General features: G+C 42.0%; 2 protein-coding genes across 4 annotated transcripts in view; both read right to left on the bottom strand.

The window, feature by feature from the left end:
* Window positions 1-84: 84 nt before the first annotated feature.
* Window positions 85-4,076, bottom strand: pabpn1l (PABPN1 like, cytoplasmic; the record flags this gene model as incomplete). The annotated part of the gene is made up of 6 exons (XM_083921505.1): window positions 85-648; window positions 1,351-1,438; window positions 1,554-1,660; window positions 1,755-1,822; window positions 2,365-2,488; window positions 4,005-4,076. The coding sequence occupies 6 exons, from the start codon at window positions 4,074-4,076 to the stop codon at window positions 319-321; spliced, it is 789 nt and encodes a 262-aa protein (XP_083777631.1). The 3' UTR covers window positions 85-318.
* A 2,137-nt stretch (window positions 4,077-6,213) lies between these two features.
* cbfa2t3 (CBFA2/RUNX1 partner transcriptional co-repressor 3) overlaps window positions 6,214-18,022 on the bottom strand; it is a 42,801-nt gene continuing 30,992 nt past the window's right edge. For 2 of the 3 annotated variants that reach the window (XM_083913135.1, XM_083913136.1), the window contains exons 7-12: window positions 17,436-17,521; window positions 16,089-16,371; window positions 15,509-15,577; window positions 14,711-14,764; window positions 12,688-12,878; window positions 6,214-12,167 (exon numbers count right to left, since the gene is read on the bottom strand). In XM_083913135.1, coding sequence (XP_083769261.1) covers window positions 11,787-12,167; window positions 12,688-12,878; window positions 14,711-14,764; window positions 15,509-15,577; window positions 16,089-16,371; window positions 17,436-17,521 — 1,064 coding nt within the window. In that variant the 3' untranslated portion in view covers window positions 6,214-11,786. The remainder of the gene's footprint in view (window positions 12,168-12,687; window positions 12,879-14,710; window positions 14,765-15,508; window positions 15,578-16,088; window positions 16,372-17,435; window positions 17,522-18,022) is intronic. The other variant, XM_083913137.1, reaches the window with a different exon arrangement.

The following is an 18,022-nucleotide window of genomic DNA, read 5'->3' as shown; positions in this document are numbered from 1 at the left end:
ATTAGGGGGGGTCTTACACATGACGTTGCAGGCAGCGATGCAATACATTCGCATCAGTTTGTAAAAACAGCAAGAGATGAAACTGCAAAACAATTGAGGATTGTCCCATGCACTCACAGCAACATAAGCTTATAATGCAACACCCTTTGGCCCCAGTCTTCAATCTTCACATCTCTTGAATCACTGATGGAGGGACGCAACTTAAAAAGTCATCTCTTCAGTCCATTCTGGCTCCCTCACATGATACTTAACTCATAATGCCTGCAAAGACTTAATTTTTCAGTTCTATTTGTTCACTTTAGTATATATGCTGCAGTGCTAGCGCTGTTGAGGGTAGTGCTGTCCACTCGACCCTGCGCCCAACTCCTGTGACGGTGGGGTGATGAGAAGAAGACATGGGTAACGTTTAGGCATCGTTTCCTGGTAGTCCATGTGTCCCCACTGTCTCTTCCCTACTGGTGGGCCTCCGTAGTAAGGGTGGGGTATTTGATGTTGTGGCCTGGTCGACTGGTACCGGAACCTACCTCGGGAGCTGTTATGGTATCGGGGTGGGCGGTAACCACGTCCTCTGCCTCTGGTGTGGCCACCTCGGTGTCCCCCCCTGTCTGTGGTGCTGATGCCTGGCATGTTGGTCCTCTTGGGCATTACCTGTAAGGCAAAGAGTTCTGTTTTTTACTGTACCCTTTAGAATTATAGCAATCATGGCATTTCCTAAGTGATGGAACAGAACAACCTAAATGTTGCGATGCAGACGCTGTGACTGGTTTGCTTAAAACATTGCTGAGTGAAAATGGAGTAGAGCCCAAATGACATGAATTTGTGTTTGTTTCTACTTCTCAGTGAGTGAGTAGATTGAGCTACCAATCAAATCAAAGTCTCAACTTAAAAACACACCCTCTCATCAATATCCTTCCCCATCTCTTAAGAACAGTTTTTCAGTTCAGTGCCTTTTACATTTAGTCTGTGCATTTTGAATTTATATAGTTCCCTGTATATTGCACATATTGTTCAGTATTTACTTTGCAATAAACATTTTAAATCTCTTGTTTTGCACTATTTAGATTTTATTTATAGTATATATTTTGTACTTATTGCGCCGGGGGTCAGAGAGGAACGTACCGCATGCATGTCTGGCACATATTGCAGAAATTGACAATAAAGCTGACTTTGATAGCAACTCAACACATGTCCATACCTAATCTGATCTATTTATCCAAATATCCAGTGTTAAGTAGTACCCAGGGTGCTGTATGCTGTGTGTGCAACCACTAACATGTGACTGATGGATGCTATAGCTAACTAGTATGAGGTTTTCTCTCTAGAACAACATGTAAGTGTAATGCTCCTCACCTTAAGGACTCGTCCTCTGAACAAAGTCTCATGCAAACCAATAGCGCTCTGCACAGAGTCTCGATCGGAGAACTCAATGTAAGCAAAGCTGTGAAAGGGGAAGAAAAGGTGGACAAATAAACGTTGATGCGAATGTGCTAATAAGACTTTTAAAAAGTGCCAGTTAGATAACTGTATGAACTGTATGCAAGCATTGAACCCACCCCTTGGGATGGCCAGAGAACCTGTCACACAGGATGGTTACTCGGTTGACAGGACCACAGCCATTGAAATGGATCTCCAACTCATCTGCAGTAGCTCCATAGTCTACCTGGGGTTGTTTAACAGTGTGTCAGATCACAGGAGTGAAAACCCCCCCCAAAAAAATATGCTCAATATGAGGAAAAGACGTACGCAAATCTTACATTTCCTACATAAACTGATCTGTTGTCTGCGTCTATCCTCTCCTCAGGAGTCATGTTGTAGAAAGGTCCTGTGGAGGAAACAAAAACAAATTTAACATATTTTGTGCCTGCAATATGAAGAAACTACTGCCTACACAGCCACCCCCCCTCCCCCTGTGAAGGCAGTATTTTCAAACATTTATTAGTTCACCAACATATCCATCTCTTGCATTATCTTTGATAGTTCATATCAGAATCTGGCTCCCCTCTGATTACATCTGTTCTGAGGAGGAACCAAAAGGAAGGGATGAGGAGACGCACACAGGCAGAAAATAGCCACAGGCAGCAAGGAGGACCCTTCTGGTTCTCTGGAGCTCACTGCTTCGTCTCATTGGGCAGTGATGAGGCACATGTGAACACTGTTGTGACCACAATGAAGTGTCCCAGGTGTTAGCCAGATGGTGAAGGATGCAGCTACCTCACCTGCCTCGAAGGGCTGCGATGCTACACACACACACACCTGGGTAAAAATACACTGTGGAGGCTTCCCAAATGCATAATCAGTATTTCACTGTGCACCAATGTGACACAGTAACAAACCAAGAGGTGGAAAAGACACAGGCCGTCTCACCAGGCCGTGGGCTGCTGGTCAGGAGCTGCATGTCTATGATGTCACACCTCTCCTCCTCCTCCAGTCTTTCTGCCTCTTCTTCCATCTCAAGCTCCTGAACTCTGGCTTTGATGGCTGCCAGCTCCTGAGACACATAAGCAATGGAAATCAACATTAAGTCACAGTGGCTTTGAAGCAGAAGATGTCAATGAAAAACCACACTGGTGACTAAAACCTGAATAAATAAATTCTGAAACATAATGAATAGGACGCTTCCATGCAGGGCATATGATGGTGTGAATAATATGATGCGGCCTTCAGAGTCACAATTTCATCAAAACACAAAAGTGAATCTCCTTCAGATGAGCTTTGTTCCCTCAAAAAAAGCCTACGATGAGGAGCATTAAAGTGGAATTCCTACGTAAATTCGTCCCAGGTTCTTCTGCGGCCAAATGAGGGGAACATTGATTAGCACGGGGCAGCAGGGTGAGCACATTAAAATGGCTTTTAACCACTAATGCTACTCAATAACACCAAACCTCTGCAGTAGCATGATAAGAGTCCCTACATATTAACCGAAGCATCAATGGGTTCCTTCCTTTTGGATTAAATTTGGTAATTGACTTGAATGGACTTTACTACGAGAGGAGCTGGTACTGGTCCTGTTGGTAAGTCTTTCAAAACACTCTTAATAAACTCTGGGTTTACTAACTACGTTGCAGGTTCTTCAGTTAATGTGTAAGGATTCTTATGCTACTGCAGAGGTTTGGCCTTATGGTGAGCAGTATTAGTGGTTAAAAAAGCAGTTTTAATGCCTTCACCGTGCTGCCCCGAGCTACTCAGTGTTAGCTGCATAACATTAAATTAATTACTGTTCGTGACTGTCCAGGATATCTCCGTTAACAGTTGTTACACAAAAAGAAAAATTGTGTATTTGCAGAAAAAGACCCTGGGATGATTTTACACCGGAATTTCACTTTACAGCTGCTACTTTAGACTACTCTACTTAGATTTTATTTATCACCATCCTGGGTACTGATTGTGATAAAAGCATATAAAAACCAGTATTGTGTTCTGATTGATCATTTTTGCAATGTAACAATTTTCTTAAAGTATCTGTTTGACATCTGAAAATTAAATGACCAAAAAGGTATGGAATTTACTTGGCCTATAATAAAAAAATCAATGTTAATATCTTGTTAAAGTTCCAAATTGAGTTATTCAAGCAAAAAATATTTAGAATTTTCAATCCCTCTCATTTGATTAGGCCCAGACACGGGTCATAGTTTAACATGTAGCTGGCCTGATGTTTCAGGTCGATGTCTGTACGTTGAACGGGGATTTAACCATCAGTTATTTCAGTGTCTGAACCATCATTTAGAACCACACTGTGTTCAACACTTGAACCAGGACATGCAGTGCACCAGAGTGGCTCCAAGTCACTCCGCATGTTATATACAGGATGTGGCTCACTGATGCTCTTTATGCACACAACGTTTATCTGAGATCATATACGACACATAGCATATAGCTTATGTTTGCGCTCCTTTGTCCAATGTCACAGTCCTCGTTTGTTCGCCCTTGTGTACCTGCGCACTAACAAAGAGAAAAACAAACGTGACGGCACTCCTTTTCATTCACTTTAAAACGATGATACCCACCAGGTCCTCGGCGAGATGCTCCCCGATGGACTCGCCCTCCAGGTAGCCGTACTCCAGATGATTTTCCGCCATGCTCACTGCTCAAACATGGCATCTGCAAAGCGGACTGCAGCTTTGCCAAAAACCGGCACAAATAACTCCCACGGGAAAGGAAACGGTTTGATGATCCGCAGACGCCACACCTGACAGCATATAAGCTAATAGATATCACCTGTGAATGAGCCTCATGACGCGCTGGATTGATTGACAGCGGCGTGCATGTGAGAGAGACGCTGGATGAGGATCTTTCTCCCATTGGCGCACTAACAAGGTGCCCTCCCCCTCTCTGCCCCTGGTACTCATCCCTGGTTCACAGCTGCTAAAACTACAACTACATCAATTTGATTTATTTTTTTTATTTTTTTATAAATTTAGTTCAAACATGTAAAAAATAAAACAGAAAAGGTCATACAGAAAAAAATAATATTACATAACTTTTTTTCTTTCTTTTTCTTTTTAACTTGTCTGAAAAGGAGTGGAAAGAAGTATGCACTTATTTAATCCCACCCCTCCTCCATAACTCACTGACAGCTTCCTCTGTCAAACATTTATTATTCTTTTTATTTCTTTATTATTATTATTATTATTATTATTATTATTTCCAAACTCAACCACATGTTTTAACTTAACACGTATCTTACAAAATACTATTTATTTCTCATATATTCCTGTAAAAAATATATTTGAAATTCTTGCATATTTATTTAATTTGATAAAAGAACTTTTAAACTTATTTATATACTGTATTTTAGTATCCATCTTAAAAAAAACACCAAAAATAACAAAAAAAAATGGTAAGTTCTACATTTATTTACAGTGAGCTTAATTAGTATAATTCTTCCAAATAAAACTGAATTTGAGCTTGAAATACAGGAAATAACAATAATGGGGTGTTGTAGGCTAGTAACCCTGGTGACATTTGGTCATTTACTTCTCTACTCCTTAAGGAATGCTGCAAGACTATCAAGTCTGCATTTTTCATTTTAAAGCCCTAGTCACACGGGACAAGCATCATACGGGGACGTAGAGTGTAATAATGTTTTGTTAAGGAAAGTTTCCGCCACAAATTACTCCTATATTTTACCAAACACAGTGGTCATGTGATGATGCTAGTCCCATGTGAGTTGGCGTCACTGTGATCTGGGGTCATATGAACTGCACCGGCAAATTAAAATTAAAGTTTTGACAGAGCCCTGACATCATATCCAGGTGCCATTGTCAGAGTGAAATACAGACTTTTCTTATCCCACATGCCACGGTAATACTAGTCCCCTTGTAAATACGGCTTAAGGTACCTGAAGGCGTGGATAATAGACTGATTTTCAGAGCAAACATTTTGACTGGTTATGGCAGGAAAAGCACAGGTGTTACTAATAACATTAACGATGGCTCCGTTATAGTCCAGTGTCCCAGTAAGCCATGACAGTGTGACAGTGATCTGGCATGCACAATACCAGGACCCTGAAACTGATGGAGCTAAATGGAATTCAGCCATCTTTAATTTTATTGTGCCATGTCAAAGTGTTTTCATTGAGAAATTACTTTTCTTTTACAGTGTATTTAATAAACATACACTTGGACATTAGAAAACAATGAACTGTATGTAAAGTATTATATGTGTATTAGGCCTATTTGAGAATATGAAAATAACGTATTGGAAGAATTACTGCAAAGTGCAAAGTTTAATTATTCATCCATCCCCCCCCTTTATTTCAATTTAAGTAATTTAAGGGCTGGAAGAATCCATCCATCCATCCATCCAGCTTCAACCACTTGTCCCTATCGGGGTCACGATACAGCTGACATTCACACCTACGGCAATTTAGAGTCATCAATTAACCTAACACGCTTTGTACTGTGGGAGGAAGCCAGAGAACCCCGGAGAAAACCCACGCAGACTAGGGGAGAACATGCAGACTCCACACAGAAGGGCCCCAGCTGGGATTCGAAACAGAAACCCTCTTGCTGTAAGGCGACACCACTGCCAGCTGCTATCATATTTCCGTAGACATGAGGGAATGCAATCATATACCTTCTGAAGTTCACATAATAACTTGGCATTAGTAGTGATTCAATAACAATGGAGGATCGTGTCAGAGTATGCCTGCACTTGAAGAAAAGCAACGAGAGTGATGAATACTTCATTTCATGTTTTAATTACACAGTTACATTGTTCAACACAGACAATAACCTGAATTAGAATGTTTTACAGCTTCACACATCCAACAGAGCGAACAGTTAAAGAGCGGTATTAGCAACAGGGAGGAAAGCATGCAAGAAATAAATACAAATCAGAATTTAATTCTTCTGGCACAGTTAACTTCATCTAAAAACGGCAACAGGACCTTTTTGAAAAGGAAAATAAAACAAAGGAGAAAGATCTTCAAAGCGCCAACCTTTCCTACAGAAACATGTTTTTTCTGTGATAATGTATTGCACAATACAGTATAGAATGCTTCCCTACACAAAAAAAAAATATATAAACCTTTTTTTCCAATTTATGTAAAGGTAAAAACAGGACCATCCTGAGCCATGGCTTTGGGGGAAACAAGTGCTGTCTCCACTGTTTGCCACTTTAGCTTTCTTCTGTAGCTATTCATCAGTGCCTGTTTCACAGGAAGGACGTGTCACCATCACATCAGATGAGCCTTGAAACTTCATTGGTAGAGTTACTGGTTGGGGTAGGGAGAGATAAATGCCAACTTGCTCATATTTGCCTTTTCTAAACATGCGATTTGCCCATATCATGTACATAGTTCAACAAACAGAAAAGTGGCTGATGTAAAGTGTTCGGAGACCCTTAGATGATATTCAGCAGAGCCCTTATGCGTTTGCCATCTATGATATTTTCACAGAGAAAAATATATGACACCTCAGTACAAATCATTGTCTTGTTGTTTTGGTTTGTTTCATGAGGTAATGAAAATTGAATCCAGTTGAACAGAACCTTTTGAATCCTGCCCGATGAAATCAGGACAGAGAATCTCAATGAAGGACAGTCAGACTGCAGCCTCATGTCCCGAAAAATTGACCATGTTGAAGTTCTCTACTGCCGGGACATAACACAAAAACCAAAGTGAAATCCAAAGAGAAAAGTTGTAGCTTCTGGTTGCATTTTGGTCATCCATAAGTGGTCTATTGGGTTTGGCTTTGTTTAGTTTATCTGAGGGCTTACTTGCAGACAGGGAGGCACACGCAAAGCATTTAAGAGTTGAATGAAACTGTCATTACAAGGGTGTTTTGATGCGGATGTTGTACGCAAACACGTTATTTTACTGCACAAAGCTGTTGCTACATATTGTGAATTGATCTGCCACTATAGTCTGTCTGGGATGTTTCATTAAAGCTCTGAAATTTTCAAGTAGTTTGTACAGAGATAAGAAGAAAAAGGTACGTTTTTTTAGTTTTTGTTTTTTTTTACAAAAACACACACACCATCCAGTCACACTCAAACGCACACCCGCCATGCATTCATTCTATCTCTGCAAGGCTTTGTAACTGTAAGAGCACACAATCAGTAGGCCTTTCTAAAGGAGATGCTACTATTTTACAAAGCACAACTCCATATGTAGACTTGTTGTCTGATTGCTTGAATAAGAATTCTACACATTTGAAACTCAGCCGGTTCTTTAAGCATGCTTTTCACTCTTGTGCCCTGATTGTGTGTATTTCAGACACTTTGGTTAAGTGGTGTAGTGGAGCTCTAACCTTATTATTTCTGGTCTGTACATACACACTGTGTTAAAACCTATTATGGCAATAGAGTACTTTGGTCTGTGCTTTTATTGGTTTTGGACAACAAATGGCAAATGGTTGATTCTGTGTTCAGTTTGGTAATATGCAGGTTTGACTGTATGTGTAGGCTACCTAATACTATATTCCAGCAGTATCAGTTTGGTTAGTGGGATGTGATCAAACAGGTGAGCTCTGTTGGGAATAAACGAAGCGTTCATTTGCAAAGGGAAATTCATCCCTTTTTATATATTTTTATACATTATTTACTAAATGTATGCAATCATGGGAACATCAAACTGCTGTTGGGTTGTTTTGTTGTTTTTTGACATTTTCATAAATCATGTTTTTATTCTATTCAAGGGAATGTCAATGAAACTGTCATTCATTTATTCATTGTAAGAATGCCTTTTTGCAAATGAACTCCTCATGTATTCCTCCACATCATGAGTATTGGCAATTCCTTTCAACGCTTTTCTTCATCATTTTCAGATAGATTCATTTGACCACTTTTGAACGTGTGTTTCCATGTCTGCTCTCAGCCCAGCTTTTCAAAGTCCAGGTCAACCTCTCCTGGTGGTTAGCTGTATGGTCACAGGAGGTAGCTAGTGTGAAGGGGGGTTATTAAGAGTGGGTCTGGGGTAGTAGTGGAGGAATTAGACATCAGGGGGAAAGGAGGAAATGACACATAAAGGCTGAGGTCAACACCATATTACGGTAATTGTAATACACATACATCAGCTCTACACACAGATGCAGGGGTACCTTGCATATTATCTAATTTAAATGATGTGTATCAGATAGTCCAAATAAAATAAGTCCCATTATCTATCTGTTGATGAATAAGTTTTCTATGCCACTCACTGCAAAAAGTAAGTTATCTATTTTTCTTCCACATTTGGTCCAAGTATATAAGCGGCCAAATTTGTAGGGTTTATGATCAATATTAAATTTGGGTTAGAGTTGTTGCTACAGGCCCTTTGTTGCTCAAAGTCAATGCCTTGAGACTCTCTTGGTCTGGAAATAAAGACTCGTCCCAGACCATCAGCTTATGCTCAACCTGCATCTTTATAAATAAACAATAACATTCCAAAGCACCCCCCGCGACCCCGACCCCGGGATAAGCGGTTGAAGATGAATGAATGGATTCCAAAAATTTGGGTATGACAATTAGCTTTGAGCTTAAGTGTAGCTTAACACTGGCATATAACTTATTCCTACAGTAAAGGTTTGTCCTGCATCTTGGGGCGAAACAAACACTCGAACACACATGTTGGTGAGGACCAAGAGAGAAGGGGGGTCACTTAATAGCAAAAACAGAACACTTGACATGATATATCAAGTTTGATCATGTCTGAATTGAGCTTAACTTGAAACTGAGCCACCATTTTTTTCCCCTTCTTTTTCAAACTATTGACTATAATTTGGGCTTTTTTGTCAATGCACACCGTTGAGTCCCCTCCTGCAGGATAAACTGATCTGGGGTGAATTGAGCACTTACTGTTGAGATTAAAGTGAAACATAAACATGTTATTACTTGTCAAACATTTTCTTGTTGTTGTCAAATATTGTAAATTAAGGCCTAATTAATGCATTAATGAATTCAGAATATGTTCTGGAAGTCTAGTGTAGTGTCCATCCACCCATAATCTGTTCTCATCCATCTTCAGCTACATGTATTGTGGTACTGTTTGGAGCCAATTTACCTCTGTGACCAACAGTCCCCTCCACTCAGGGCCACATGACACTTTGAGTGAATGTTGAAATTGTTTGACTTGTATGAAAGAAACAAAAAAAAGGGAAATTTGATAAAATTATGAAACTAATGTACTGTGAGAAAATCATAATCTGGACATTAAACTTTAAAGGTTTCTGTTATTTGGCAAACACATTTTTGGACCTCTTTAAATACTATGTACATTCACATTAAGTTACTGATGTTACTTTAAATATATTTATATGTATCTATATTATATGACACCCTATGGGCAGTTGCTGAGGTTCCATTCAGTAGCTGAATTCTCTTCATATTGCACCTCCGTCCTCTCACTGTCTTACAATGCGAGCAATACAAAATATTCTACACGAGGGGTTTCATCTCATTAATATAGATACAACAAATCAAACAATAAGTACAATGCAGGGCTTCCTCTCATAAGCGAGTGTCCTCCTTGCTCTGACTTCACTGTTCAGCCCAAACTTAAAGGAGGAAAATGAAAAAAAAGAGCAAAAACAAAGTCCATCTTTCTGGATATACACAAGGGCAGCACATGTGGACATCAGCGACAAGAGACATTATTGAAGTTTGAAAAGAGGAACGATATCTACAAGCAGGTTCAAAACCCTTCCCAAGAGACTGCTTCAAGGCTCTGTCCAAAGCAGGTGGGGGGGGGTTAAGGGGCAGACTTGAGTCAAGTAGTCGGGGAGGAGCGAAGAAGGGATGTGTGGGGTGAGGGGAGGTAGAAAGAGAGAGGAGAACCAAGTCTACACCACCCTTTACTAGGCTATTTCTTCTGTTTATCATGCTTTGGAAAAAGGAGGGAGTGAATGTAAAGGTTACAGCAATTCCTTGAAATATCTCCTTGTTGTGGAGCTTTAAAAAACGACTTACAAACAATCTTCTCATACGTCTCCGCAGTATGCACTGCCTTCTCGGACAATGTTTTCAAGCTTGTTTTGAGGTGTTTGGCAGCTCCTTTGCCATGTATCATCTCCTTTTGAGGCTGTGTAGCTTTTACTTTGCTTCCCCCTCCCCCCTCTCTGTTACCATTCACAAAATAAATCACACTGTGGCAGGGTTTCCATCCATTTCATTAAGTCTTTCTTGTAAGCAAGTTCACAGCATCGTCCATATTCACTAGTCTGGGCCATCACTGAGGAAACGCTGTACTTTTTTCCTGACTGCAGGAGGCAGCTACAGATCAAAGCAGGTCACAGTTTTTTTTTTAAATGTCTGACTGTCTCTGGGTCCCTTTCTGCAGCTTCTCGCAGCCTGGTCCTCTCAGGGCTGGCTTATCTGCTGAGGAGGTGATGTTGCTTTGCGTTTGGTTATAAGATGAGTGCTTCTCCTTACCACTTACTTACTCACTTTGGCAGTGTAATACAAAGGTTTGGATCATGTTTTTTTTTTTCATCTTTGATTTCATTTGGGTTCACAATGGTGCAGAGAGGTGAGTCCGGTGTAGATTTTCTTGGCTCGCTAGCAAGGTAGTTAGCAGTTTAAAATTAATTTATTTTCATATCATTATCATTGTTATCATCAGCATCATCACTACTATTCTTTATTTAGAATATTTGGACTTTTCTTTATTTTACCTTAAAGCCAGAAAGAAACATTTAATAAATACTAAGCTGTGTTTCTGAGGAATTAATCGCATCACAGGTTTTTTCCCTTCCCTCATCTATTTGAAAAAAGGTATTTTGTCCTTGCCTGTCTCCTTAAGGACACTGTAGAAAAAGTGCCGCATGATTGAACTGTTTCCACTGGTAGTGCACATCTCAGGGCTGAGTGCTGTTCTCTCAATGGTGCTAAAACAAAGGGAAATCCAATCCAAATGCTAATAAGTCTAGTAATCCCCCCATCAATGTTGCTTTACCACAGCCCTTGTCTTTTGCCCTTATGCGGACAGTATTTAACGTGCTTACATTTCAAGTCAAAGCTCATGTTATCAGCAAACACATCTGATATGTTTCTGTGACAGATCAAAAGGATAGGAGACACTTTACATGCTTTCCACTACACTGAACCCCAGATTGGAATCTTTCTATTTGTGGTTGTGGTTGTGAAAGAGACAAATACAGAAAAAGTACCTCTTGGGGAATGTGACCAGTTGAAAAACAGGTCATCAGGTAGTGACAGATTTTCAGAAGAGCTTCAAATAAGAGGGTAATAAGGACTGAAGTAGGACGGGAGAAAAGGGAGCAGTGTGCGATGAAGATTCCTCAGTTTGGTTTTATGTGGAGTGTGGGCACCGTCGCATCGGTTTGCAGGGAAGGGATCGGCGTCAGACGTCAGCGAGAGGTGGCATCTAGTAGGGCGGGGGTAGCTGGGGTTGTGGAGCGAGAGGCACTGCTGGAACTGCTCTCCTTGGGGCTGGCAGACACACTTCCACTGCCGCTGCCAGCCCCTCCTGCAATACTGCTCTGGCCTGCCAAGGACAGGGCTCCCGGTGGGGTGCTCTCCGAGTGGGTGGGGGGCGCACCAGCGGACACTAAGGAAGAGGAGGGGGTGCCCAAAGGGACACTGCTGCCCCCTGGCATCCCCTGCAGGCCTTGACCACAGACATGGTGGTGCTTCTCCCAGTCTTTGTGTTGGCAGAAGGAGCCGCAGTAGCGAGCCGTGTTGCAGCCACTGCACGTCTCACTGGCTTTCCTCCCGCAGTTCCAGCAGCTCTGGTGAGACAGTGGGGAGAGAGTGGGTTGATAGAAATAAGTCTCTTTTTGTCCCAGGAAAGTCATTTTCTCTTTGTTACATACATATATACATGTTGAAACCTAAAATAAGTCATTTTTTTTTATAAACTAGTCTTTTATATTATAATTTTTTTCTGTTTCTCTTTGCACAGGGATTTGATTTTAAGAGTTTAAGTCCAATGCCACTGGTTTGTGTTACCAGCAGGTGGTGGTCAACTGCTCTGTAATGGCCTCAGTCTGGCGCTGTGCTCCAAACATCTGGGTCTGTCTACTATCATTTGCACACACTTCTGGACTGCCTCTGCAGTAATGATGACAACATGGTGCAGACCAAACCAAGAGCAGCCAGCTGTATAGATTACACAATACAAGATTACTAAGAGGATAGGGGAAACAAGGATGGATGGAGCTAAAAGATTGTTGAAGAGTGAGTGACAGAGGAAGGAATTATTGAGAGGAGATTGAGGCGAAATAAGGGTGGGGGGTCTGTGATACTCACTTCACTGGAGTCCTCCTGCTGGTTGATGACTGTTAGTGCGTCCTCAGAGGCTTGCCTCTTAGCTTCGGCCAGCGCCCTCTCCATTTTAGAGCGTTCAGCTGAAATCATCTCATGAGCTTTCCTCTCAGCGTCTGACACCGCCTTCTGCAGCTCTGACATCGCCTGTCGCTTAACCTCATTCACTGCCTCCTCTGAGAAAAGAGAAGAGAGAGAGAGAGAGAGAGAGAGAGAGAGAGAGAGAGAGAGAGAGGTTAGTGTTTACGACCATCATCCCATCATGTCTGCACTGTCATCCTTTATTGAGGCTCTTCAAGCTGCCATCTTGTTGTATCTCAGCAAACAGATGTACATCATCCAAGATTTAAAACTTTTTGCCAGAAAAGGGAAACAGCCAGACTTCAATAATTAATTCAAACACGTCTGGCCACAATCGTTTCCTGTGCTGACAACAGCAGATGTCTCCAAAGTTTAGCCACTAACTTGGCTGTTCAAACAACATCCTTGGATTCCCTGTTTGCATGATTGTCATCTTGTCAAAAAAGGGAATCATTTTAATAGAATCTGTTAGACAGTGAAGAGTGAATCATTTCCCCAGCAGTGGGCATGTGTATCCCCACTGCGGAGATACACAATGTCAATTTTATCATGGGGCCTTTTGTTCTTCCAGCAGGAGCACAAACTCTATGAGTGAGGAGGCTGTGTTTTCACAACAGGCAGGTGTGTAGACTTTCCAGATGGCAGTCTAAAATAGAAACTTCCTGCAGTCTCCTCTCAGTAAGAGGCAGGGCTGATTACATTTTGCCATCTTTCATTATTGGCCTCACTGTGCACACAACAAATGTACAGTACGGGATTTCTCATAGGACTTTATACACCTGAGAAAAAGATTTCCAAATATACACTATTTATTAATCAAATGCTAATATGGAATGTTGTAATCACAGCACATTCATTCCTCTAAAATGTAATTTTCTTGTGCCATCAAAGACAGCAACATCTTTAAAGATTAAATCATTTTTCTTCCTCCTACTCCACCTCCTCAAGATGTGCCAAAAAGTGGCTATCCAGGTGTGTTAGAAGGTGAGACTAATATGGTTTTTGCCACTGCTCCCTATTTGCTCCAGTCAGTGTTTGTTTGAGAGAAAACCCATAAATAACTGTCACTTTTCCTCACCACTCCACTCCACTTGTTTCAAACTACTGTGTAAAAAGATAGGCAGTGGGGGAGCCTTATCCAACACATGGCTGTGTATACGCGCATGGCTGTGTGTGCACATCTGAGCTTGATTCCTATGCTAAAAAAGTTAGTATTCTGTCAACATACTGTACAGTCACACTCAGACACATGTCTCAATGCTTTCCTTCATCCCATCATTCCCGCTCTACCTTTATCCTCCATTTCATTTTTACTCCTTTTTTTAAACATCCCACTCTTCCTCCTCTTCCTTCTGTGCTTTGCAGAAAACCCTATCTGCATTATCCCGGGCTTCTCAATTATCTGGCCTAATGCATGCACCACTAAGATTAGTTTGCAAATTTAATTAATTCTTATCAAGGAGACCACATAGCAGATGCTGGGGCAATTAGCACTTAATGGAAAACACGGGGACAGCAATATTAACGTTTTAATTCCACAGGGATTTGGCAAGTCCCTGAGACGTGTTATATCTGTCTGCTTTTTCACACTTCAGATCTTATTTTTTCAAAGGCACTGCAGTCTCCCAACCTGAACCAGACCAGAGAATACGTGTCTGGTTTTAATTAAAAGCAAGCGGAGCAGCAGCTACATATACCTGGCTGCTTAGATAGAGGTGACACATGCTCACGCACACACACACACACACACACACACACACACACAAATACAAACACACGCACGCACACACACACACACACACACACACACACACACACACACACACACACACACACACACACACACACACACACACACACACACACACACACACACACACACACACGAACTAGAGGTGAGATGTTGGGAGTGAGATATGTTACTCACCCTGCCTGTTTTGGAGGTGCTTTAGTGCTGGGGAGAGCGGGATGCTTGTAGTACCTGAATGAAAAACAACTGCAATTAAAATAGCTTTTTCTGCTGGTGAAAATGCAGCACAGTATTTTGCCGACAGCAGCAGCATCTTTCTTCCGCAGGGTATTGGAGTATGACTGCAACATAATAGTGCTGGGACTGGAGTGGAACAAGGGCTGAGCCAGATGACTCCTGGGACTGGCTCCTTCTAGCATGCAGTATTCAAGAAGGCCTGTGCAATGCCACACTCCCACCTGCTTCCCTTAGGCCACAAACTGAGCCAAAAATAATAACCGTGATCAAGATTATTTTGTCCGTGTATGTGTATTTGATTCACTTCATTAATACGTTTGTGTACTGTGCATGAGGCAAGAAAACGATCACAATGAAAAGGAGGTATAAAAACTTGAAATCCATGTGTTTCTCAGTCCAATGGAGACCAATTAAGTTCCAACCTTTGCTGCGCTGCTTTGGCCTGCCTTGGGCCAGGTGACTGCATTTTCACTGCAGCTTTAACTGCAGTGGCCTTTCATAGTGGTGACAGATGGTAAGCCTTTAGCCCTAATGACACAGAGGGCCTCCAATCCTCTGGCCTGATGAACCTACGGCTGTAAGGCCTCTGCTCTGTCAGTCTCTGTGGCCAAGGTGAGGGCCGTGAAGACTGATGATGGTGACTGTGTGTGTGTGTGTGTGTGTGTGTGTGTGTGTGTGTTTAGTCTGTTTGAGGTCAATCATGAAGACAATAGAGAGAAGGGGATGCTTGGCTCTTACCAGCTTTCCTCCAGATTTCTTCTGGCAGGTATCCTGAGGGAGGCCTGTGTAAGAAGTCTCTGTGGATTTCTGAAACACATAAGCAGGCACACACTCAGTCTCGATTAAACACACACACACACACACACACACACACACACACACACACACACACACACACACACACACACACACACACACAAACACACACACACACACAACAACAAGACCCCCGTAGAGTTTCCAAATAGATTTTTGGGACCAATACAAACTATGTGTGTGACTATGTGTGTGACAAGCTGTCATCAACCTTTTCCAATCAATTCTGGGAAAGAATGAGAATACGGGAGTTGGTGAATATAATTATGAATGAGCATGCTGCAGCATAAAGGTGCAATCAGTTGGTTAAAGATCCAGGGTGCTGCAACTGTATTGGCTCACAGTATGAGCTCAAATTTGTAAATCTGCCAAACAATATGCTAATCAAACAAATTGTTTATGTCTAAATTGATATATTAAGGCATTTCCAGCATTTCAAATAGGCCCTACCTTGCTGTGAGTGTTTTGCTTTGCCAAACAAACCCTGTGTGTGTTCGTCTACCTGTCTGTCTGCCTGTCTGCCTTTCAGCAGCCGAGGAAGTTCCTATGGGCAGTGACTCGCTGCTGCTAGCTGTGTTGGAGGAGGAGTTGTGGTGAGGAGGAGGAGGAGGAAGAGGAGGAGGAAGGCAGTGCTGTCCGTTGCTCCCACCTTTTTTCATCTCCTCCACGTCGCTGTAGCGCCGAATCCAGTGATTCATCTCCTCCCTGTCGGCCTCCTGGCATCGGCGCAGCACCGTTAAAGAGCGGCGCGTCTTCTCTACCATGTCCATGATGCAGTTCAGAAGCTGCAACAGGACAGTATTAAGGATGAGTTAGAAGTTCGTCATTTGGTTAAAAATGTAAATCCTTACGTCCCAAACACATGCTCAGGACCTCCAAAACTGATAGAAAACAGCTAAAACTTCATCATCTTCTGAGTAGTTGTTGAAATGATCCAAACTCCACAGGTCAAAGCACCAAAGGAAAGGTCAAAGGAAAGATATTACTATAGATAAATACTACCTAGCACACAAGCATGTTTGCATGTGTGTGTTTCTGTCTCATTCTATCTGTCCATAGAGTGTGTGCTTGTCAGTAGTCAATGTCTAAGAGCATTACAACAACGATAATGTAACAGCTGGGCTGCTGATGAAAAAGTTGAGCCAATTCCTTGGACCCTTCTGCTTTGTTCCCTGCCAACTCAACAGATTTCCTCTCTTTCTCTTCTTCCCTCTCTGTTGTAAACAGTGTCACTTTTTTTCCACGGTGCCCTGTGTTTCCAGACCCGGCCCGGTCTGCTAAATGAGTTTAGCATGGTTGACATTCAATCCATATCATTATTACCCTTCATCTTTCCCTCCGTCTCTGCCTCCTTCCCTCTGTCTCTCCACTCCCTCCCTCCATTCTGAGTTAGCTATATTTATTTCAGTGAAGTGTTTCTAATTTGGCAGGGGGCCAGGGCTGGCCGGTTCTCTCCATGACTGCAGCTCTTGTCTCAGCTGCTCTCCCCAGCTGGAGCTGCGCTCTGCTGGGTCCTGAGCTCCATCTGGGGCCCTGTTTCTGTGTGTGCGTGTCTGTCTGTGTTTGTCTGTGTCTAGTGAACATGATTTTTGTCTTCTTGGAGTTGGGTGCTAGGAAGTCAGATAGGTGTCTTTTAATTCAGCACACCGACACAGATCCTCTACGGTCGGCTGTCCGTCAGCTGCACACTCAGATGGGACGGAGGTTGTGCTGTCTTTCAACAGTTCCAGTCCCACTGAACTTAAATCACCTGCTGACCTCTTATATCTGTTTTCCACTGCTTCATGATGTTTATGTATGAAACAAAGAGGTGGTTGACATTAAACATGGCAACCGTGTTGATACGCACATTATCTAGGTGCTTCCATTCCTCTGCCCACTCTCGATCTGTCAGACGATGGTCGATCACCTCCTCTTGGCGGGCTCCATGCACTGCTAAAAGACAAACAGATGGTTCAGATTTAGCACATACAGTATACGATATACTGCATTATTGCTTTACTGCTTTATTTTGATTTGAATTGTTAGCTCATTGTCACTCTGATCCTTTCCCACCTTTGTATTGAAACTGTTGCACAATAATTTCCCTCGCGATAAATAAAGCTTCTTGAATCTTGAATCTTGACTTCAAGCAGCAAAATACTCTACCAGTACAGGTTGGATACTTAACTACCTTTGAACAAAAACTGAATGATTAACAATGGGAAACTGGACCTAAACCCAGTCCTTACTGTGAGTGACGTGGAGACACATCAAACTTCAGGTCATCCGGTTGTGCTGTTTTTTTTAACCTAGAATAACCTCCAGATCTGGTGAGGATGTTTTCATTGATGAGCTAAGATAATTCACAACTAAACAACTTAAAGTAACTTGAATATGTTTCTATTTTTCCCACACTTAAGATAAGTTACTGTGTCTCTCTCCATGTTTGTAGTT

Source organism: Echiichthys vipera, assembly GCF_963691815.1.
Source record: "Echiichthys vipera genome assembly, chromosome: 1".
NCBI lineage: Eukaryota > Metazoa > Chordata > Actinopteri > Perciformes > Trachinidae > Echiichthys > Echiichthys vipera.
This window is presented reverse-complemented; position numbering and strand designations above follow the sequence as displayed.